This window comes from Heterodontus francisci, chromosome 4, assembly GCF_036365525.1.
Source record: "Heterodontus francisci isolate sHetFra1 chromosome 4, sHetFra1.hap1, whole genome shotgun sequence".
In the NCBI taxonomy this organism is placed as follows: domain Eukaryota; kingdom Metazoa; phylum Chordata; class Chondrichthyes; order Heterodontiformes; family Heterodontidae; genus Heterodontus; species Heterodontus francisci.
The window spans coordinates 76,842,482-76,867,165 of record NC_090374.1 but is presented as its reverse complement, the minus strand read 5'-3'; the positions used below and the strand labels follow the sequence as shown (position 1 = coordinate 76,867,165).

General features: G+C 43.7%; 1 protein-coding gene across 5 annotated transcripts in view; it reads left to right on the top strand.

Annotated features, from left to right (window-relative positions):
* The window catches only part of LOC137369100 (endoplasmic reticulum aminopeptidase 1-like), a 171,501-nt gene that overhangs the window by 105,673 nt on the left and 41,144 nt on the right, over positions 1 to 24,684 (top strand). For all 5 annotated transcript variants that reach the window (XM_068029747.1, XM_068029748.1, XM_068029749.1 and 2 more), the window contains exons 11-14: positions 4,845 to 5,014; positions 14,624 to 14,703; positions 18,263 to 18,446; positions 20,824 to 20,980. In XM_068029747.1, the coding sequence (XP_067885848.1) occupies positions 4,845 to 5,014; positions 14,624 to 14,703; positions 18,263 to 18,446; positions 20,824 to 20,980 (591 nt within the window). The remainder of the gene's footprint in view (positions 1 to 4,844; positions 5,015 to 14,623; positions 14,704 to 18,262; positions 18,447 to 20,823; positions 20,981 to 24,684) is intronic.

The following is a 24,684-nucleotide window of genomic DNA, read 5'->3' as shown; positions in this document are numbered from 1 at the left end:
ACATGCAGAAAAGAAAATGTCAGTATTTTGGCGATTTGATCAGAGCTGAAAAGCTACAGCGATCTCTTCTAGATGGTCAAATGGAGGGCAACAGAAAGAGGAGTCAACCTAGACGTAGTTGGATGATGGGTGTCAGTGCGGTTGCAGACGAGCTACAGCAGATGTGTGAGAATGGCGTAAGATAGATGAGCATGATATACCATGACAGCAGATCTCCTAGCAGCAGCTACAGGCAGGAGCAGCAGGAAGAATAGAAACACAAAATCTTATTTAAATTGGGGGTGACCACAGAATACTGTAGTACAGAGAGGTCTGGGTATCCTCATATAGTAAAAATGTTTTTGTTTTTTTACTTCATTACTGGGATGTGAGCATCACTGGCATTGCCCATCTCTAATTGCCTGGAGAAGGTGGTGGTGAGCTGCCTTCTTCAACCACTGCAGTCCATGTGGTGTGTCACAAAACTCCCAAAACAAGCTTTCTACTCTGAGCTCCATCACGGCAAGAGGTTACCAGGAGAGCAGAAGAAACACTACAAGGATGTACTTAAAGCCTCCCTGAAAAAATGTGACATCTCCATTGATTCGTGCGAATCTCTTGCCCAAGACCACTCAAAATGGAGAAGCATCCACGAAGGTGCCAGCCAGTTCAAACAACGTCGACATGTCTAGGTAGCAAACAAGTGCAAACAGCAGAAGGAGCATTTGGAAATTCGAGCATCCCACTCACACCTCACCTAACACCACCTGCCCCACTTGTGGCAGAATTGGACGATGTCACCTAAGGACCAACAACCCTAGAGTGGAAAAAAATCATACTCATTCCCAAGGGACTGCCTAAGAGGAGTGGTACACCCACAGTGCTGTTAGGAAGAGAGTTCCAGGATTTTGACCCAGCAACAGTGAAGGAATAGCGATATAGTTCCAAGTCAGATGGTGTGGCTTGGAGGGGAACTTGCAGGTGGTGTTCCCAAGCATTTGCTGCCATTGTCCTTCTAGGTGGTAGAGGTCACGGGTTTGGAAGGTGCACTCTAAGAAGCCTTGGTACATTGCTGCAGTGCATCTTGTAGATGGTGCACGCTGCTTCCATTGTGTTGGTGGAGGGAGTGAATATTTATGGATGGGGTTCCAATCAAGCTTGTCCTGGATGGTGTTGAACGTCTTGTGTTGTTGGAGCTGCACCCATCCAGACAAGGGGAGAGTATTCTAACACACTCCTGACTTGTGCCTTGTAGATGGCGGACAGGCTTTGGGGATTCAGGAGATGAGTTGCTCAGCACAGGAGTCTTAGCCTTTGACCTGCCCTTGTAGCCACAATATTTATATGGCTATTCAAGTTCAGTTTCTGGTCAATGGTAACCCCCAGGATGTTGATAGTAGGGAATTCAGCAATTGTAGTGCCATTGAATGTCAAGGGGAGATAGTTAGATTCTCTCTTTTTGGAGATGGTCATTACCTGGCACTTGTGTGACAAAAATGTTACTTGCCACTTATCAGCCCAAGCCTGGATATTTACCAGGTCTTGTTGCATTTCTACACAGACTGCTTCAGTATCTGAGGAGTCAGGAATGGTGCTGAACATTGTGCAATCATCAGCGAACATCCCCACTTCTGATGTTATGATTTAAGGAAGGTCATTGATGAAGCAGCTGAAGATGGTTGGGCCTAGGGCACGATCCTAAGGAACTCCTGCAGTGATGTCCTGGAGCTGAGATGATTGACCTCCAGCAACCACAACCATTTTCCTTTGTGTTAGATCAGCAGAGCGTTTTCCCCCTGATTCCCATTGATTCCAGTTTTGCTAGGGCTCCTTGGATGCCATATTTGGTCAAATGCTGCCTTGATGTCAAGGGCAGTCACACTCACCTCATCTCTGGTGTTCAGCTCTTTTATTCATGTTTGGATCCATCTGTATCTTCCTCTTCTGCCTCAGAATTCTCTGTTGTGTGTTATCTCAAGGACTCTGCCTCTCCAGTTAGGGCAGTTCATTGCATAATGATTCTTTGAGTCACATCTAAAGCACCTATTAACTGTTCCTTGGGCATTCCTGAGATTCATTCACCTATGATTGCTATTCCAATTCTGTCTTCCACTGGGATATTCAGACTTGCTAAAGGTGCTTTCATCTCATTCCTCCTGTCTTTAACTCTTACATTGTACTTAGACCAGCTTCCAGTATCCAGATTATTTTAAAATCTAGTAAACATTGAGTCCTCCATTCTTTGTGTCACCGCAGAGTGCCCTGCTTGTTCTACCACGACTGCAGGAAATGACTGTTTCCGTAGGAATTTTTTTAAGACAGCAGACATCTGATCTAACAGGGAGTATTTGTCCAAGAACCAAACCCCAGTTAGAACCAGGAGCCTGTCTAAATGCAACACCCTAGCACAATCTAGCAATTTAAAAGCTAGCACTGAACTAGGGATCTCCAAGTTGAATTTCCTCAATCTTTTATACAGTCTGTTGAAAAACATGATATATTCCTCCATTGAATGACCATCTGTTTTCCAAAATCTATCAAAGTTTGACCATGTCTCATATGCATTCAATAGGTCATCTTTATTGTAAATATCATCCAAGAATTCTAACAGAAGATCCAACCCTTCATCAGGATCCAATTGACGAGCATCCAGTTCAGAAAACAGTTTACTTCTGATTTTATTTTTGGTAGGAAGTGACAACACCAAAGCCATACCTTGTTTCCTCTTTGGTAGAAATGTAACCCATGTCCACATAACCACTTCATTCTTCCACTGGTCATATAATTCAGACTCCAAGAACACCAGAGGGTAATCATACCCTGACAATTTGCACTTGCTTCCTGCCATATTTTGCACAATAGCCCTTGAGATTTTAGTTTTCTATCCAAAAAAATTCTATTTTCCAACCTTCATCTTGAGGCAACCATTCTCTGCTACCATGTTTAACTCCAGAAAGCTTGTTATTGAAGGATAATGATGAAGCCTATATTTACTTATTTTCACATTTATTGTACAGAGTAAAAAAAAATTACAAACATGTAGCCTCTCACTCAAACCATCCACCAGTCTCAGTGAGTGTCTGCTTATAGGTGCTCAACGAAGACTCCAATTAACACCCTTCCCCTGCATATAATCAAATCATTGACACACAATTAACAGATTAACACCTGGGATTAAGGGTTGTCGGATGAGGAAAGGTTGAGGAGGTTGAGCCTGTATTCACTGGAGTTCGAAGTTGAGAGGTGATCTTATTGAAATATATAAGGTTCTAGAGTGGGGGGAACTTGACAGAGTAGATGCTGAGAGAGTGTTTCCCATCAGTGGGGAATCTAGAAATAGGGGGCACAGTTTCAGAATAAGGGGTGTTGAAGATGGAGATGAAGAGGAATTTTGTCTTTCAGAGGATTGTGAATCTTTGGAATTCTCTACCCCAGAGAGCTGTGGAGGCTGAGTCATTGACTATATTTAAGGCTGAAATAGACAGATTTTTGAAGTATAGGGAAGTCCAGAGTTACAGGGAACAGGCAGAAAAGTGGAATTGAGGCCATGGTCAGATTGGCAATCATATTGTATGGTGGAGCAGGCTTGAGGGATGTGACCTTCTGCCCCTATTTCTTATGTTCTTATGTATAATGCAAATGTACAACAAAAGCTTTGAAAAATGAAATTGTTACAATAAAATAGAACGAAAATTTGGATCAGTGCACGAATGCTCAGTGAAACCAGTGAAGTAACCCTTTTAGGGTTCACATTGTGCTTTGGCCACCCAGCTGTAAGCAGGCAATGCTCTCAAAATCATTCCCTAGTTAATCATGAAGCTATCACTGAATATTATTTCTAGAAATGTATCCATTCCATTCACAAAGTTCTGCGCAATTTGGAAATGTTATTCTGTATAATGAAGTCAAGATGACAGTGCAAGCAGAAAACTAACGTTAGTAAAGTCTGAAAAGCACTTTATTCAAAATATGTGTTGATGTTGCTGAAAGAAGCAGTGAAAGGAACAAGGGGCAAAAATTAATGGGCTCCTGGGAGACAGCTGGGAGGCATGGGGACCCTTAGAATAGTGATGGAAGACAGGGAGTGGAGTGCCTGTCGCCTTACTGTAGCCTTGCAATTATGTCGGGGGCGGAAAAGATGGCCTTCCCACCCAGAGGCCAATTAATAGCCACTTAAGGGCCTGTTCACGCCACTGCTGGAATTACACCAGCAAGGGGGTGGGGGGGGGTGGGGGGGGGTGGTGGCGGACCTCCCCCACACAGGCAGGTGCAGTAAAACAAGGCAGCCTCCCTACGAGCTTGTGGGGGTGGGGGTGGGGTGGGGGCGCCTCCTCCGTGGGAAATCTGTTTCCCACTTCTGGTGGCGCTGCCGATGCTGCTGAGCTGCCAGCCCTCTGATTGACCGGCAGCTCTTGGGGGCGGGAACCTCATTGTTAAAGGGATGGGGACCCCAGCGCTGGGCAATTAAGTGCCCGAGCACTGATGAACTGGGCCGGGAGAGGCTCCAAAGGGCTTACGTGGGATTCCCCTCCCCTTTTCGGTCTGGCAACAGGATCTCTGCTAGCTCCACTAAATTCTACCCAAGAAAACAGTACAAAGATACAGAAAAAGGACGCCAAATAATTTGAATTAAGCAATACAAATAATACAATATTGGGGGAATTTAATATAAAAGAATGAGTTATCAAATAATTTGAATTAAGTGGACTGTATGAAGCTATTTAATGTGCAGTACCTAGGAAAAATGAAAGATGGCAGTATAGCTTGTAATTTGTTGTGAGATTCAATGTATGACCAGGAGTAACCCAAGAGAAATAACACAGTGTAAAACGGTACAATTTAGTGTTCTTATTTTCATTTTGTAGCAGTGGTTCATGAAAGATGTCCTTGACGTAAAGGCCATGATGAACACCTGGACACTTCAGAAAGGATTCCCACTGGTTACTGTTACAGTGAAAGGAAGACAAGTACTATTGCAACAGGAGCGTTATCAAAAAGGTTCTAATATCCAAGATCCAAATTCAGAAACTGCAAGGTAATACTTTACCTTTTAAATTTATTTACTGCTCGCCGTGCAATTGATCTTTCATCTGTTCTTTTCTAAAAAGCTTGCTGACGACATGATTGCATGATGAAAACAAGAATTCTTTGGCTCTGTACGGCATGATATTTGATATTCATGAAGTTAAAACTGACCTTGACTGTCAAATGTTAAAACCACAATAAACAATATTACAAGAGGTCTGCATGGTGGTGTGGTTTAGCACATTGCCCTTTCACCTTGGCCCTTGTATTCAAATCAAATCCAGACAGATGGAATGAAAGTTTCCTCCAGTAATTTTTTAAAAAGCTCATCCGTAAAATGAGTGTGAGCAATTTTAGTTCAGCTCCCAATGGACATGAAGTCACAGCACAAAACTTTCCATAGTTTAGCAGTAAATTGGCAATCACATCCTGATAAGCCATAAGGTTTGATGTGGGAAGTGGAAATAGTAGTTTGTTGAGATTGGAGAGAGTGCACAGTAAATTAAACTTGAGTAGATGATGCTTCTTGTGTTTGTATAACTTTCCTCTCTGCTATGTTAATAAATGCAATTCTGTCAAAATTAACTTCCAGGTTAGCTGTGAAGTTCTGCCTGAATATTACTTTTAGGAACTTATCCATTCTATTAACAAAATGCTGCACAATTAAGGAATGTTATTGCTCAAAACAAAGTTGAGATAGCAGTGCTAACAGAAAAATAAAGGCAAATATTGGCACAGCTGTGATGAGATTTGCCATGTGCAGAATCAGGAATGCAAGCCCACACATTCCAATTCTGTTAACTCCATCACAGTTAACCGAAATCGTTAATGAACATTTGATTTGTTTGAGCATTCCGTTTTTTTTTATTCATTCACGGGATGTGGGCGACGCTGGCCAGGCCAGCATTTATTGCCCATCCCTAATTGCCCTTGAGAAGGTGGTGGTGAGCTGCCTTCTTGAACCGCTGCATCCATGTGGGGTAGGTACACCCACAGTGCGATTAGGAAGGGAGTTCCAGGATTTTGACCCAGCGACAGTGAAGGAACGGCAATATAGTTCCAAGTCAGGATGGTGAGTAACTTGGAGGGGAACTTGCAGATGGTGGTGTTCCCATGCTGCCCTTGTCCTTCTAGTTGGTAGAAGTCACGGGTTTGAAAGGTGCTGTCTAAGGAGATTTGGTGCATTGCTGCAGTGCATCTTGTAGATGGTACACACTGCTGCCACTGTGCATCGGTGGTGGAGGGAGTGAATGTTTGTGGATCAGGTGCCAATCAAGCGGGCTGCTTTGGCCTGGATGGTGTCGAGCTTCTTGAGTGCTGTTGTAGCTGCACCCATCCAGACAAGTGGAGAGTATTCCATCACACCCCTGACTTGTACCTTGTAGATGGTGGACAGGCTTTGGGGAGTCAGGAGGTGAGTTAAGCACTGCAGGATTCCTAGCCTCTGACCTGCTTTTGTAGCCACGGTATTTATATGGCTACTCCAGTTCAGTTTCTGGTCAATGGTAGCCCCTTGGATGTTGATAGTGGAGATTCAGCGATGGTAATGCCCTAGAATGTCAAGGGGAGATGGTTAGATTCTCTCTTGTTGGAGATGGTCATTGTCTGGCACTTGTGTGCCGTGAATGTTACTTGCCACTTATCAGCCCAAGCCTGGATATTGTCCAGGTCTTGCTGCATTTCTACACGGACTGCTTCAGTATTTGAGGAGTCTCAAATGGTGCTGAACATTGTGCAATCATCAGCGAACATCCCCACTTCTGACCTTATGATTGAAGGAAGGTCATTGATGAAGCAGCTGAAGATGGTTGACACTACCCTGAGGAACTCCTGCAGTGATGTCCTGGAGCTCGGATGACTGACCTCCAACAACCACAACCATCTTCCTTTGCGCTAGGTATGACTCCAGCCAGCGGAGGGTTTTCCCCCTGATTTCCATTGACCTTAGTTTTGCTAGGGCTCCTTGATGCCATACTCGGTCAAATGCTGCTTTGATGTCAAGGGCAGTCACTCTCACCTCACCTCTTGAGTTCAGCTCTTTTGTCCATGTTTGAACCAAGGCTGTCATGAGTTCAGGAGCTGAGTGGCCCTGGCAGAACCCAAACTGAGCATCACTGAGCAGGTTATTGCTAAGCAAGTGCCGCTTGACAGCACTGTTGACGACAACTTCCATCACTTTACTGACGATTGAGAGTAGGCTGATGGGGCGGTAATTGGCCGGGTTGGACTTGTCCTGCTTTTTGTGTACAGGGCATACCTGGACAATTTTCCACACTGCAGGGTGGATGCGGGTGTTGTAGCTATACTGGAACAGCTTGGCTAGGGGCGCAGCAAGTTCTGGAGCACAGGGCTTCAGCGCTATTGCCAGAACATTGTCAAGGGCCATAGCCTTTGTAGTATCCAGTGCCTTCATTCGTTTCTTGGTATCACGTGGAGTGAATCGAATTGGCTGAAGTCTGGCATCTGTGATGCTGGGGACTTCAGGAGGAGGCCGAGATGGATCATCAACTTGGCACTTCTGGCTGCAGATTGTTGCAACTGCTTCAGCCTTATCTTTCGCACTGATGTGCTGGGCTCCCCCATCATTGAGGATGGGGATATTTGTGGAGCCACCTCCTCCAGTTAGTTGTTTAATTGCCCGCCACCATTCATGGCTGGATGTGGCAGGACTGCAGAGTTTAGATCTGATCCGTTGGTTATGGGATCGCTTAGCTCTGTCTATTGCATGCCGCTTATGCAGTTTGGCACGCAGATAGTCCTGTGTTGTAGCTTCACCAGGTTGACACCTCATTTTGAGGTATGCCTGGTGCTGCTCCTGGCATGCCTTCCTGCACTCTTCATTGAACCAGATTTGGTCTCCTGGCTTGAGGGTAATGGTAGAGTGGGGGATATGCCAGGCCATGAGGTTACAGATTGTGGTTGAGTACAATTCTGCTGCTGCTGATGGCCCACAGCGCCTCATGGATGCCCAGTTTTGCATTGCTAGATCTGTTCGAAATCTATCCCATTTAGCACGGTGGTAGTGCCATACAACACGATGGAGGGTATCCTCAATGTGAAGGCGGGACTTCGTCTCCACAAGGACTGTGCGGTGGTCACTCCTACCAATACTGTCATGGACAGATGCATCTGCGGCAGGCAGATTGGTGAGGACGAGGTCAAGTATGTTTTCCCCTCTTGTTGGTTCCCTCACCACCTGCCGCATACCCATTCTTGCAGATATGTCCTTTAGGACTCGGCCAGCTTGGTCAGTAGTGGTGCTACCGAGCCACTCGGTGATAGACATTGAAGTCCCCCACCCAGAGTACATTCTGTGCCCTCGCCACCCTCAGTGCTTCCTCCAAGTGTTGTTCAACATGGAGGAGTACTGACTCATCAGCTGAGGGAGGGCAGTAGGTGGTAATCAGCAGGAGGCTTCCTTGCCCATGTTTGATCTGATGCCATGAGACTTCATGGGTTCCAGAGTCGATGTTGAGGACTCCCAGGGCAACTCCCTCCCTACTGTATACCACTGTGCCGCCACTTCTGGTGGGTCTGTCCTGCTGGTGGGACAGGACATACCCGGAGATGGTGATGACAGTGTCTGGGACATTGTCTGTAAGGTATGATTCCGTGAGTATGACTATGTCAGCTGTTGCTTGACTAGTCTGTGGGACAGCTCTCCCAAATTTGGCACAAGCCCCCAGATGTTAGTAAGGAGGACTTTGCAGGGTCGATAGGGCTGGGTTTGCCATTGTCGTTTCTGGTGCCTTTGTCGATGCCGGGTGGTCCGTCCGGTTTCATTCCTTTTTATTGATTTTGTAGCGGTTAGATACAACTGAATGGCTTGCTAGGCCATTTCAGAGGGCATGTCAACCACATTGGTGTATGAAATATCTAAATATTAATTTAAAAATATCAAATCAATATCTGCACATCCCAACGTAGTCTATCAACACAGTTAAACTGTGCAATCAATCAGCTTCTTTGCTGGAGTTTTCAGTCTGACACTTATTCTTACTTTTGAGATTTTTTCTTCCCCTGCCCCTCTCTCTTGAAGGTCTTTATCATGTGCACAGTAATCATTCTTGGTTCCATGGCCATGGTCCAAATGACCATTCTTCATGTATAAGCAAGCCTTGGCAAAGAATGGTGGCAGCAAGAAGGATTCTTATAGCAGGCATATTGTGTCACTATGGAGGCATTTTTGCTTTTCATCAAAAAGCTGTTTCGTACAATTCACATGTAGACGTTCCTGAATCAAATTTAGAAGGGTAGGCGGTGGCGTAGTGATATTATCACTGGACTAGTAACCCAGAGACCCAGGGTATTCCTCTGGGGACATGGGTTCGAATCCCACCACAGCAGAAGGTGGAATTTGAACTTAATAAAAATCTGGAATTAAAAACTAGTCTAATGATGGCCATGAAACCATTGTTGATTGTTGTAAAAACCCATCTGGTTCACTAATGTCCTTTAGGGAAGGAAATCTGCTGTCCTTACCTGGTCTTGCCGACATGTGACTCCAAACACACAGCAATGTGGTTAACTCTGACATGCCCTCTGAAATGGCCTAGCAAGCCACTCAGTTGTACCTAACCGCTGCAAAGTCTATAAAAAGGAATGAAACAGGACGGACCACCCGGCATCGACCTAGGCACCGGAAACGACAACGGCAAACCCAGCCCTGTCGACCCTGCAAAGTCCTCCTTACTAACATCTGGGGGCTTGTGCCAAAGTTGGGAGAGCTGTCCCACAGACTAGTCAAGCAACAGCCTGACATAGTCATACTCACGGAATCATACCTAACAGACAAACATTCACTCCCTCCACCACCGACGCACAGTGGCAGCCGTGTGCACCATCTACAAGATGCACTGCAGCAATGCACCAAGGCTCCTTAGACAGCACCTTCCAAACCCGCGACCTCTACCAACTAGAAGGACAAGGGCAGCAAATACATGGGAACACCACCACCTGCAAGTTCCCCTCCAAGTCACACTTCATCCTGACTTGGAACTATATCGCCGTTCCTTCACTGTCGCTGGGTCAAAATCCTGGAACTCCCTTCCTAACAGCACTGTGGGTGTACCTACCCCAGATGGACTGCAGCGGTTCAAGAAGGCAGCTCACCACCACCTTCTCAAGGGCAATTAGGGATGGGCAATAAATGCTGGTCTGGCCAGCGACGCCCACATCCCGTGAATGAATAAAAAAAAAAATCACCTTGCGTAACTAGTCCTGCACTGTTTTGGCTTCATGCCAAATACAGAATAAGACCCATGATAAGAGGTTTTTAGTTCCTTGGTTGCTCAGGCCTATATTAAATTTCACTTTTAATCTTGATGTCTGCAGTGAGATGACTTCCTGAAAAATGTTTAAAATTGAAATGGAATTGTCATTTGATTGCTGCTGAGTGGAGTTCTGTTGAATTGTACAAGCAGACATTCATGGAGCTCCATTTCTCCTTTCCAAAGAATGACATGGAGCCAGCAATCTAATTCTAAACCAGTAGCAATCTCAAACTGATGTGATTAGTATAATGGAGTAGTAACAAGCTCTCACTGTCCAACTCCACTATGGAACATGTGAATGCCTAAAACAACTCTCGTGGTTCAATAAAGCTTTTCCTAAGTAGAAATGACTAAACAGACAAGGCAGTTAGTATTCTTTATTACACTAGTATGTGTCAGTTTGATTCAATTGATAGCATCTTTGCTGAGTTATGAGTGAGTTCAAGCCCCACTCCAGCACTTGAGCACATAATCTAAGATGGCACCTCAGTGCTGTGCTGAGGGAGTATTGCCTTTCCAGAGGTGCAGTCTTTCAAATGAGAAGTTAGCCCTGTCTACCAGTTTAAATAAAAGTGAAAGATTTTGTGGCATTATTTGAAGAAGAGCAGGGAATTCTCCTGGCCACATTCTACTCTCACTCTCAACCAAAATCAAATTGATCACTCATTTCATTTATTGTTTATGGGGCAATAGTCATTGTATTGCCATCATTACCCATTTACCAAGAACAAAAAACTCAGGCAGTTCCAGACCAGTCAATTCTGTAAATAAATCATTGGACTGTGAAGCACTTTAGGACATTCTAAGGATGTGATAAAGTGCTCTATAAATGCAAGTGCTTTCTTTAGTACAGTATTGTTAGTCCCTGCAGTGCGAAAAGCATAACATAAAAACATAAGAAATTAGAGCAGGAGCCTGCTCTTCCATTCAATATGATTATGTCTGGTCGTCTGCCTCAACTCCACTTTCCCGCCCGGATCCATATCCCTTGATTCCTTGAGAGAGAAAAATCCATCAATCTCAACTTTAAATATACTCAACAGTGGAGTGTCCACAACTCTCTGGGGTAGACAATTCGAAAGATTCACAATGGTCTGAGTGAAGAAATTTCTGCTCATCTCAGTCCTACAATTTTTTTTCTTTGGCCTGCTTGTCTCGAGAGACAATGGATAAGCGCCTGGAGGTGGTCAGTGGTTTGTGGAGCAGCGCCTGGAGTGGCTATAAAGGCCAATTCTAGAGTGACAGACTCTTCCACTGGTGCTGCAGATAAAATTGGTCGTCGGGGCTGTTACACAGTTGGCTCTCCCCTTGCGTTTCTGTCTTTTTTCCTGCCAACTGCTCAGTCTCTTTGACTCGCCACACTTTGGCCCCGTCTTTATGGCTGCCCGCCAGCTCAGGCGATCGCTGGCAACTGACTTCCACGACTTGTGATCAATGTCACAGGACTTCATGTCGTGTTTGCAGACTTCTTTAGAGCGGAGACATGGATGGCCGATGGGTCTGATACCAGTGACGAGCTCGCTGTACAATGTGTCCTTGGCGATCCTGTCATCTTCCATGCGGCTCACATGGCCAAGCCATCTCAAGCGCCGCTGGCTCAGTAGGATGTATATGCTGGGGATGTTGGCCGCCTCGAGGACTTCTGTGTTGGAGATGCGGTCCTGCCACCTGATGCCAAGGATTCTCCGGAGGCAGCGAAGGTGGAATGAATTGAGACGTCGCTCTTGGCTGACATACGTTGTCCAGGCCTCGCTGCCGTAGAGCAAGGTACTGAGGACACAGGCTTGACACACTCGGACTTTTGTGTTCCGTGTCAGTACGCCATTTTCCCACACTCTTTTGGCCAGTCTGGACATAGCAGTGGAAGCCTTTCCCATGCGCTTGTTGATTTCTGCATTGAGAGACAGGCTACTGGTGATAGTTGAGCCTAGGTAGGTGAACTCTTGAACCACTTCCAGTCGTGTGGTCGCCAATATTGATGGATGGAGCATTTCTAACGTCCTGTCCCATGATGTTCATTTTCTTGAGGCTGATGGTTAGGCTAAATTCGTTGCAGGCAGCCGCAATCCTGTCGATGAGTCTCTGCAGACACTCTTCAGTGTGAGATGTTAATGCAGCATCGTCAGCAAAGAGGAGTTCCCTGATGAGGACATTCCGTACTTTGGTCTTCGCTCTTAGACGCGGCACAGTGGCGCAGTGGTTAGCACCGCAGCCTCACAGCTCCAGGGACCCGGGTTCGATTCTGGGTACTGCCTGTGTGGAGTTTGCAAGTTCTCCCTGTGTCTGCGTGGGTTTTCTCCGGGTGCTCCGGTTTCCTCCCACAAGCCAAAAGACTTGCAGGTTGACAGGTAAATTGGCCATTATAAATTGTCACCAGTTTAGGTAGGTGGTAGGGAAATATAGGGACAGGTGGGGATGTTTGTTGGGAATATGGGATTAGTGTAGGATTAGTATAAATGGGTGGTTGATGTTCGGCACAGACTCGGTGGGCTGAAGGGCCTGTTTCAGTGCTGTATCTCTAATCTAATCTAATCTAAAACCTGCCACCAGATCTTGTGTGGAGGATATACTTGCATTGGAGGCGGTACAGCAAAGGCTCATTAGTCCTTCATGATTGGCTCCTTATCCTGAGACTGTGCCCCATGTTCTAGATTCCCCAGCCAGGGGAAACCACCTCTCAGTATCTACCCTGTCAAGCCCCTTCAGAAACTTGTATCTTTCAATGAAATCACCTCTCATTCTTCTAAAGTGCAGAGAGCATAGGCCCAGTTTACTCAGCCTGTCATCATCATAGGACACTCCTCTCATCCCAGGGACCAATCTAATGAGCCTTTGCTGTACCGCCTCCAATGCAAGTATATCCTTCCTTAAATATGGAGACCAAAACTGTGCACAGTACTCCAGGTGTGGTCTCACCAAAGCCCTATATAATGATAGCTAAGACTTTTTTATTCTTGTACTCGAATCCCCTTGCAATAAAGGCCACGTGCCATTTGCCTTCCTAATTGCTTGCTGTACCTGCATGCTCACTTTGTGTTCCTTGTATGAATACATCCATTTTTTTCTGAACATCAACATTTACAAGCTTCACACCTTTCAAAAAATATTTTGCTCTTCTATTCTTACTATCAAAGTGAATAACCTCAGACGTCCCCACATTATATTTCATCTGCCACCTTGTTGCCTATTCAGTTTTGTCTTCCTCACAGCTTACATTCCCACCTATCTTTGTATTGTCAGCAAACTTGAATACATTACTCTGTGTCTCTTTGACCAAGGCAGTAATGTAGATTGTAAATAGTTGAGGCCCCAGCACAGAGCCTTGTGGACTCCACTAGTTACAATCTGCCAACTTGAAAATGCCCCGCTTATCCCTTCTCTCTGCTTCCTATCGGGTAACTAATCTCCACACCTAACTGTATGAGCCCTATCCTACATACTAACCTGTTGTCTGGCACCTTATTGAATGCCTTTTAGAAATAACACATATAATCACATTATAATCATATTAACCTGCCAGTTTTGAGATATGCACGAAGCTATAAAATAATCAATACTTTGATAATTCGTTTAATATTGATGGGTGTAATTCAGAGGTTCCCAAACCTTTTTTGCTTAACCCCCTCCCTTTCAGAGATTAATGTCCAGTATGTATTCCCTCTTTCTATAACAGTGAACCAAACTTGCAATTTCAGGGGCTGTAGCAGATTGGTTGCTGATTATAGGCAATGCCCCCACACAACTTGGAACATGAGTTCCAACACTGCAGTGACTCCCACTCAGAGTGCATCCCCAGATATCAGGAAACAACAACAAAGTTCACTGGCTTGCAGTCATTCCTGGTTATGGGTGCAGACATTTATTAAATGAACCCAATTTGCAGTTTGTTCATACCAATTGTCTTTCTCGTGCTCCCTGATCACCTTGGCACGTCCCTCAGTTTGGGAAACCCTGGTGTAGTGGCATACCACACTGTCCTTTCATATCTGGCTAAAGTCAAAATCAGACCAATGGGATGATTGGCTTCAGGGATTCTGTATGAAATCAGCTGGACTTAATGGATCCACAGCAAAAAACTGCACAGAATGTGGCTGGAAGTTGGCAGTTGCCAGTAGGGTAAATGAAAAATCATCTTGATAAGTCTGTCTCTGATTGTTACTTTTTGTGGTTACTGTAAATTGGGCTCATTCTGCAACTATTTCTGCTAACTTGGGAGTGCTTGATACTGACACTGGGTGCAAAAGTAGAGAAGTATTTCATTCCCCACCATTGACAGACCTTACTTGATAAACACGTAAACTGACTGAAAAAATAATATTCTCATCTTGTTGTGTTTCTTTTTGTAGTTATCTGTGGCATATTCCACTAACTTACATTACAAACCACTCCAGAACCATCCAGAGGCACTTAATGAGGACTAAAAATGGTAAATGACATTTATTATATTTTATGTGATTTGAGATTCTGAACACTTTAACACAGCCCAATACTGCCAATAATGTGATGAGCTGAAGCACTGAAGCATGCACAATAAACATGTGCTTTAAAAGTAGCATGAAAATATTTGTAAATATTGGGAATGAACGAAGCCTTAGGTTTTTGAATTCATTTCTGTCCTTTTCCACCAATTTCTTCTCTCACTGTTGAGGCACGCATCCAGGCTGTGCTCCCTGTGATACTTTGGACAAATGCCCATTTTTCATTTGTGGACCGAGACAGTGAGCGTTGATAGGCTACTCAATGACAAAGGGCATCACGATAGAATGGATCTTGATTGATGTCCACATGCAAGTACTCACAGGAGAGATTACTAGATAATGATTAGCGGTATCTGGCCAATTTCTTGATCTCTAGCACAGCTAATTGTAGCACACCTACCCCAATCTCAACTAAGGCCAGCTAATCGAACACAGATGTGGGATAACATTTGGGACCTGCCTAATCGCTATCGCTCAGCTATGTATTCCTTTAGATAGTTGAACAATTGGGGAAACATTATAATGTTGCCTTTAACTATATTGAGTTCCTTATCCCACTCTCCTGCCTGATCTACAGCTCCTTCCAGGAATGACTGGCTATGTTAGTGATTAATACCTGCAAATTGTACTGAACTGTGTCAGAGTCTCAATGTATAGTTTGGCAAGTGATGATACCTCAATGTCCTGTATACTCTGTACAGTGCCATGTTTCAGAAAAAAGAGCACATTCTACACAATAAATTCAGTAATAGTTATTTAAAAAATCAAAACAATATTGAATCCATATAAAACTGAAATAATGTAAAAGATGGTACTTGCTCACATTTGTAGTCTGGTATAATTTTGGGACGGGGCCTAAGAAATTTGTATCTGTAAGGAAGATGCATCTACCAATGTCCCTTAAAAAGATGGAGGTTGAAGATTCATGTTTTCAACAATCAGCATCAAGAGCTAGGCTAGTGTAGGAGGTCTGACAAATGGGTCTTTGCTCACAATTCTACCAGCTGGAAATATGCACAGGGTCCTGACGTGAGAAGAACTTCCCTTTGACCCAAACGTGATCCCTGTCATTAAAGCAGGTGGAGCTGAAAGAATTCCCATGCTGAGAATTTCCACCCTTCAAGTGCCCTACCAATTAGTAACCTGGATGATGAGACAAATTCTGCAATAGAGGTTTGCTCAGCAGTGGATGTGGGACCCAGCTGAGTTCCAGGCCAGAACACAATGATTCTTTTCAGCCCTGTTATAAAAGGGGCTAATTGGACACATTTATAAAAATTATCTAGGGCAGTGTCACTGGCTGAAGAATAAACAGTTTGTTTTCTCATCCACCTCCTCCTCCTCTGGCAGACCCCAGGTGTGTGCGCAGTAGCATAGATGTCCACTGCTGGCACTCTCTCTGAACCTGGATACCCCGTGAGATCAGGAACAGAGGCTGAGGAATTTTGGCCCCAGTGAGCTCAGCACAGTGTTAGGACCAGGTGAGGAGGGAGTTTCAGGCTCTCCTTTCGCCCCTTCTCTGGTTTGATCACAACAGGGTTTATTCTTTTTTTTAACACCGTGATTGAATTTACCACCTCAGTGAGCGCTTGCTCCTGTTCCTCTAATATAATTGACAAAGACCAATCAGACAAGTTTTCTTGAGTTTAAACAAGAAAGATGTAAGTTTATTATCCTTATCACTCTAAACCGGTTAAAATTATTAAAATATGCTACGCATTCACACGAGACACACACACACACACACAAACAAATAGATTACAGAGGGAAACAGAGTCTGTAATAAATAGAATTTAAATACTGAACATCAGTCCCAGAGTCCTTAGTTGTAATTGTAGTCCAGAAGTCCTCGCTGGGCCTTGTGCACAGGTGCAGGCTTGCTTTTCAGGCTCTGGAAGGCGGAAGAGGGGTTTGATCCTTGTCCCCTAGTTGCTGGCTGTGCTGGTCTGCAGGTTTGAGGCTTTAGCAGTTGCAGCCGAGGCTTCTCTGGATCTTTACTGGAGCGAGGGGGAGAGAGAGGGAGTGCTCCCTTGGTGACTTACAGCTACTGTTCTGCTTTCTGACTCACAAAACTCAGTCTCCCCAGGGTGGCACAGCAGTCACATGATGTTCCCAAAACCTCTTTGTTGGGTTAATGAGGCCCTTCTAGAATCTTCTCTGAGATTCAAGGTGCCCCACCTTAAGCTGTTCAGTCACACTTGGCTCTTTCAAAGTCAATGGGTGTCGATGTCTCCTGACGACCGTGTTGACAATTCCATTTCCAGTAATTTAATCAGACAGCACCCCATTGTTCTGGCTGGGTTGAACGAGTCACTTTATCTCCCGTCTAATCCTTTGGTGTTTCAAATGCAAATTTCTGTGGTCATCTTGGCTGCTAGGTTACTCATTTTTTTAAAAGAAGTTATTTGTAACAATTTCCAGTAAAAGTCTTAGGCAAAGTTCCAATCAATGAAATTAATATTTCCCATTTGGCATATAGGGTTTTCATAACAACAGTGTGATGTAGTGCGTCTTGTGCACAGAGGAGTAAAGGACTGTGCTCTAAATATGTTCCTGTGATTTCTTTTGTAAAGATCAGATTTTATTGAAGTATTAATATCACAGATAATTGACACTTGTAAGTGTAATCTATAGAGGCTCACACAATTGACAATGGGCAGGATTTTATAAGCTCACCACTGATCTCGGCGGCGAGCTTCAAAATGGCAGCCCGCCTGTACAGGCCACATGCCAAAGAGCCGTTGCACTCTCAAGCGATCTCTTGGAGTGTGCGGGCTGTCCTTCCCTGGCAATGGCGTCAGCTGCCTGTGTGCAGGCGCTGACGCCATTTTTAAAGGGCTGTTAGCACTACTGGCTTATTTAAATATTTAAAGATAGATTGAGTGAAATTCAATAAATACATTTCTTTTTCCTCTCTCCCACCCCCCTAATAACAATTGAATTAATTATTTGCCTTTCCCCCCAAAAACACTTACCTTTACCATCTGACCTTCCCTCCCAAACTGCACAAACTTTAAACTACAACCCTTCCCACCATCCCCTACACCCATGACATTAATTTGACCCCGTTTCCCCCTGCCCCACACAGATAAGCTTACCTCCGCCCACTTCCTTCACCCACCCCCCCCCCACCCCATCCCACCAGTGTTGCGCCTCGTTTCCCCGGACGGGGATCAGAAGGCATGGGAGTGCCGGCTGCCAAGCTGAAGATTGCGGCGGGCCATTAAGAGAAAGTATATTTACTTTAATTGATTTAAATATTCAAATTGTGGTCCGTGCCTTGCCGCCGCTGGGAGGATCGGGCTGCGCCCTGGTGGTGTCCAGATCTGTGGCGGGCCTCATCCGGGGCCATCTTCAGGCCCTCCTCGCCCCTATCGCACCGCCATGGACCCCGACTTCAAGGGCTCCTTAAAATCCAGCCCAATGTTTCTTTAAAAATGCTGTTGGCTTATTATGTTGATAGACTTCTTCTGTAAGAAGGTTTGATTTGACTTCTCCACCACTCAGATGTTATCACTCTTTCGGAGGAAGTGAGCTGGATAAAGTTCAATGTGGATATGAATGGCTATTACATTGTGCATTATGAAAATGATGGATGGGATGCCTTAATTAAACTACTGAAAGAAAGTCACACAGTCCTCAGCAGCAATGACCGAGCCAGCCTTATTAACAATGCCTTCCAGCTTGTGAGGTAAAGAAAGTAATTGCTTTTGAACTGGTCACTGTTTGCTCGCAGAGGAGATTCACAAGGAAAGCTTTTGTAGCATTTACAGTTCAATCTTCCTGGAACTTAAAGTTAATCTCAGAGTGACAAATTTCCTAGAGTAATGTGCTGTTAAAATACCCATTATGTTAGATGGGTGGTGAAGAAAAGTTGGTTAAAGTGATATCATGGCAGCCAAATATGATTAGGACTGTTGCTAATGTGCAGGATAAACACCAACTGAACTTTTTGGGCCTAATGGCCTGTTTCTGTTGTGTAATTTCTATGTAGCTATATCTTTTAGTTATGTATCTGAAGATGTTCTGGGGATGTTATTGCATGTTTGCTTTACCAAATCCTTTCCTTTTCTCTCTTGGAGATGGCAATTCATGCTGAAGTACACCGAGATCCTTGTGGTACCTCACCCAAGTAGCCATTCTGCATCTGCGAGTATTGATGGATTGTTTACTACAGAAATCATCATAGACACTTTCTAGCAAGGACCCCACTGGTTGATTTATCCAACCTTTAAAAATGGCAATATGAAGGCCAAATGTATAGTACCGACTGCTTCCCCAACAGATTCCAGGGATTGAGTCTTGACCCCTATTGGGTCAGCAACACACTACATGCTGTATTTATAGATGGAGCTATCAGGAGAATCCTAGTTTGCAAAATCTTGCATGACTTGGTTCATTTGTGTTGTGCTGTGCCAACTTGACTAGGAAATGTATGTCATGTTTGTGGTACCTAGCACTGTTTCTCTATGCCCTTCTGTATTTTAGCATCCATCAGGGTCAGCACTGAAGCATTTATTTACAGTGACATTCAACTTTAAGCCAGTTTTTATGCCACAGAATACTGTTTAAAAAAACTACTAAATTAAATTTGGTAGTTTTGCAAAAATAAGTATTGTTACTGATATGGATGAAGTGGAAGGAGGCAAATATTGGAAGTGCATAATTATTAAAATGATATTAATTTACATCAAATTTGACTTTTGAGCAGTTACTCGTTCTAGTGGTGAAGAGGATGCTCTGATTTTGAATTCCTGGCCTCATTAGAATTTAATAGGTAAGCTGCAGATGCCAAATAGGTGTCCAGATGCAGTTAACTGCTCTAGAGCCTCAGGAATGTTGGCTGGCATAGGTCTCGCAGGGAGGAGCTCAGTAGACGGAGGCACAATACTGAAACAGGGTGAAATTGGGTCAGCTTTTTAAAAATGCTTTGGCCGTTTTCACATTGGAATGCGGGTGTATGAGGGTAGAGGTTCATGTCGCAAGCTTTCTCTATGGGCCCTTTAAAATTGCAATCGGGGTCCTAACCATGTTATTAAGACCCCGATTTGCACGAACCATTCCCAAATGAAAATCACCCCTTTAATCCTTGCTCCAAAGTAATAATAGATGTGCTAGAATGAAATTAAGTCCTGAATATGCAGTAGTAGCATGACAGAATGTCTTTAAATGTAAATTAACAGGTATATTATAAATCTTTACCATATCATAGAATAAGTAGTAACATACTGCAAATGAGGAAAAAATGCACAGAAGCTTTATCATTTATGATATAACCGTGTAGAGATTGATAGTCATTCCTCCTTCCAGGATTATTTACTTCCTAAGTATAGTGCAAGCTCTTCTAGTGTGGTTTATATCATCTGCTTAGATCCTTTGAATTACAAACAGCAGTTTCCAATCTATTTCTACTAATTCATATCACATTATATGACAATAGAATCCGTGCATAACATTTTATTGATGAGGAGTACACTTTGATTCACTTTTGAGTTCAATAAGTCAAATGGCATTTTCTGACGCCTGACGTCCCTCTGTTCTTCTGCTATAGGTTCAATGTATCTCATTTAACCACAAAATGCTGCGTTCTATCATTGCAGAGGCCAATTGGACAAATACAGTCTAAATTATTCCCTGGTGGCTCAGTAAATAAATACAGTTTGTGGTGTGGTCCTGGACCAGAAAGGTCCCAAGTTAATACTGTAGTTTAACAAAAAGCAAAATACTGCAGATGCTGGAAATTTGAAATAAGAACAGAAAATGCTCGAAATGGTCACCATGTCAGGCAACATCTAGGGAGAGAGAAACAGACACTGCCTGACCTGCTGGGTGTTGCCAGCATTTTTTGTTGCTATTTTGTTCTGTTGCTTGACTGACAAGTGAAGTTCAATAATACAAAGCTCGTCTTATACTTGGTATTTGTTGCCTGTTGCACAAAGCACCATGGTTCTGTCCGTGAAATCTAATAAGCAATTGGTTAGACAGCCAAATTTAATTATTGCTGTGATTTACACTGCACAAAGCTGGCTACCATAACACTACAACTTGTTAGTTTTTGTGTCAATTAGTATAGGGAAGCTGTCTCTTGACAAAGCCCTTGACTTGACGCTATATCTGAAGAATGAAATCAGCACCATGCCAGTATTCCAAGGCATGAGTGAGCTTATTCCCATTTATAAGCTTATGGAGAAGAGAGAAATGGTGGAAGTTGAAAATAAAATGAAGGTAAGATTTATTACAGTGACATGTATGGTTCTGTTTAATGTGGCACTGACTGTCAGTAAAGAACAACTTTGAAATGATGTTTCTTTCTCCTGTACAATTTAGTCATTGTTTTGGACACCATGAGGGGTCAGTCTGTAAAACCTTTTAAGGATGCTACATGCCTCCATTATAACAGATTTTAAAAATGTTTCACCCATTAAAGACGGGTTTCCCAGGCTGTGGGAAACCCAGCAGGTAAAAGGAGATGGGAAAGACTGGATCCATGAGGTAAGTGCATTTCCAGCATTGCTTGTGGGCCAAGAGGAACAGGATTATTTCCTCCAGCCCCAACAAGCTCACTTCTATACAGAGAAAAATTTTAAAAATGCCCTGTTGTCTATTTCAGTAGATGTCTGGGAATCTCTTACTCCCAGGTTTCCCACCTGGAGATTTCTAAACCCCTCCCCCCAGCCCACCCGCTATCTTCACAATCTTGAGAAAGTATCAGAATATCAGGGCCCATGTTTAGTACCAAAGAATCCAATCACCATTTTTTTCATATACATAAATCAGTTTATATTTGTAACAGGTGTGCACCAGTGACATTGCATGTGAAATACTGGAGTCTCCTCTGAATTACCATCTGCTTTGAGGAATAAATAGGTTCTTTAATGGTCATGCCACTAAAAAAACTGCACCAGAATTATCCTGCCAAGAAAACTGTCAATCTCCTTTAAAATCCGCTTGGGCCCCAATCCAACACATGAAAATGGGATCATGAGTTTTCAGCTGACCTCCTCCAATCTATTTCCCTCAACTTCCACTGTCACGTGAAATTCACAGTAGATGATAGTCTGCCATCTTAACTCAGGATTCAGATGTAAGTTATAAGCTGGTTGTGTGTAGAAGTGATGGGGAGTATTCCCCTCTTTGCTATTTGTAAAAAAAATTATAAATGAGAGAATAAAGAATAAATCTATGATTTTATAACACATAACGCACAGAGGAAATTTTATTCTTTGCAACAATGCCACCTAGAGTGTTTAGATAATTCAGGGAAATTCTCAGATAGGCAATTTGATTAACAGCCTAATGTTTGACAATTCTACCAGGCTGATGTCCATTATGACACTTTCCAAAAGGGTGTCAAATCCTTATTACTCCTACTAATTTTATATAAATGAAGGCAAGTCAGCAGTATCTGTCATCCACCGTAGATTTTAAAGTTTAAATTAAGGATGTTAAATTTAATTTAGAGGTGTCCTTAATGCTGCTTCAACCAATTAATGTAAGATAACTTTTATAAAAGCATCTCTAGAAATGCTTACATTCTGTCCCTCGTGGGAGAACTTGTACTGTGCCGGATAATGATAACCAGGAGATGCTTGTGATTTTTTTTTTTGCTGAGAAAATGCTTCCCTGTTTGTGTTTTGTTTTGAGGTTTTAAACTTCTAAACCTAGATCCTCAAATCTGGTGGGTTTAGACAAATTCAAATAGAAAGAATAGATTTTTCACTATTAACCCAAATGGCTCATGGTGGCTTTTTAGACAGACTCAGATAGAAGTGTACTGCTTGCACCCAATTTTCCTGGATTATTTATAAACATAGCTTGCTTGAGGTGTAGGTTTGGACAAGAAATGGGAGCACATTAGTGATGGGAGGGAACAATTAAACAGGAGTGCCAGAATAGGCCGACAGAAATTCTGAAAGCTTTGGGAAAAGCTCCAAGTCTCTCAACTCATTATCAGCCTTTGCAAGGCTGAAAGGAATGATTACTTAAAAGTGAAGGGCAAAAATTTCACTTGGGTGCTTTTTAGAAACAATGGCCTGGAATTTACACCACAGTTGGCAATGAATGGCAATGGAGGTGGGGGTGCTGTAAAATTGCGTGGGATGGCGTCGGCTCAGCCTCATCACACCTAGCCTGAATTTTACGAGCGGTGGATGGGAAGCCACATAGGGATATGGCTTGCGTTTTCAAAATGAACAATTATTGATAGCCATTTAAGATAGTTACTGAGGCAGTAGATCGCAATTTGACCGGTCCCTCCACAGTTAATGGTAAGTGCACAGGGGTGTCGGAGACACGACTGGCATCTGAACCTCACTGGATTTAAAGGTTGCATTCAGCAGGCATGCTGTGAGGCATTTTTCATTCATAAGTAGGAAGGAGTTGGGAAGCCATTGATCTGGGCTTGAGGCCCCTTTGATGCCATTGTGGTCCTGGCAGGGGCATGAGAGGAAGGTGGGATGGGCCATGTTGCTGCAGCTACTAGCAGGGTGGCCCAGTCAGACCAGCAGTACCCAAGTGCCATGGGCATTGTTCATTCAGGAGGAGAGCCCTCCAGCAAGGAGGAGACCCAGAGGGGATGCTTCATAGGATGCTGGAGGGTTCAATCTTCAGAGGATAATGAAGAGTTCAATGTTCGGAGGATGATGGAGGGTTCAATGTTTGGAGGATGATGGAGGGTTCAATGTTCAAAGGATGATTGTAGGCCTGACTGTTTAGAGAATGCTTGCAGGGATGAGTGCTGCACTAAAGGACAATTGCATCGGGGTCGGATACTGGCGGCCATTTAACCATGGTGTCGGCATTTCCTTCCATGTCAGGTGATGACACAGTCGCAACCTCAATGCCCGCCTCCAGCCACTGCATTGTCAGCCGTCCTACCTGCTGGCTGTTAATTGGCCGGTCAGCATGAGGTCACTACGGGAACGGGAGTTGGAGCGGGTGGGCCTTTGCCACCCGGTTCTGGTTCTGCCTTCCCTTTCCTGCCAGGTCGGTAAAATCCAGGCCAATATACTGCACGCCTGAACATTCGGATACTGCTGCCTGTTTGATGTGGGTGTTTCCTATGCCACTGGTCTCCATCCACTGAAAACTATGCCCGGACACAAACTTCATGGAGTTCCAGTGGGATAAAACTGCCATACATTTTCCGGCATGGACCAACTAATTTACATTACTACAAGTGGAAGACTGGTGGGATTGTCCTACATTTTGCTTGCTTGTTATTTATACAATTAGTCTGTTGACATGTATGTACTTTACTAGTGTAACATGGTTGCGGTTCAGAGTATTTCAGTGGTGGAATAACACAGGCTACCTCACCTGGCAATGTGCAGCATTAATTTAGGTTACTGTTCTTCTGGTGATGGGAAGTGGGGTGGAGGAGTTGAATTCCTGTTTCCCCTCTTGTCAGACAGATTTAGTGCCCAGAGTCCATTTTCCATCACCTTCCTGAAATTATACCCTCTGCCAAGGAATGACCAGCCACTGATAGTTAACCGAACCAAAACCGAAACAAAAGAGTAGTCATATAAACTCAAATAAAAACAAGAAATGCTGGAAATACTCAGCAGATCTGGCCTCATCTGTCGAGAGAGATATAAGAGAGTCATATAAACGCTCTATGCAGGTGCGTGTAAATACGCAATTAGCATGTAACTGGAGTGTAGCATGAGCTTCATACTGGACCATCACCTGAGAAAGTATGTAAATATGGCACAACTTAATTTTAAAGAAAGCCCTTCCAACCTTCCTTGATTAACTCATTTTATATCATCCTGAATGTCTACTTTTCTGCCATCTTCAAACTGCCTGCCATCTTCAAATTTTGAAACAAATAATTTAGTATCTCCATATTAAAAAATAAGTTGGCATGGTTAGATATATTTTTAGGGAAAATGTTGAAATGCTGCTCAGTGAGGCCAAAGTGATGT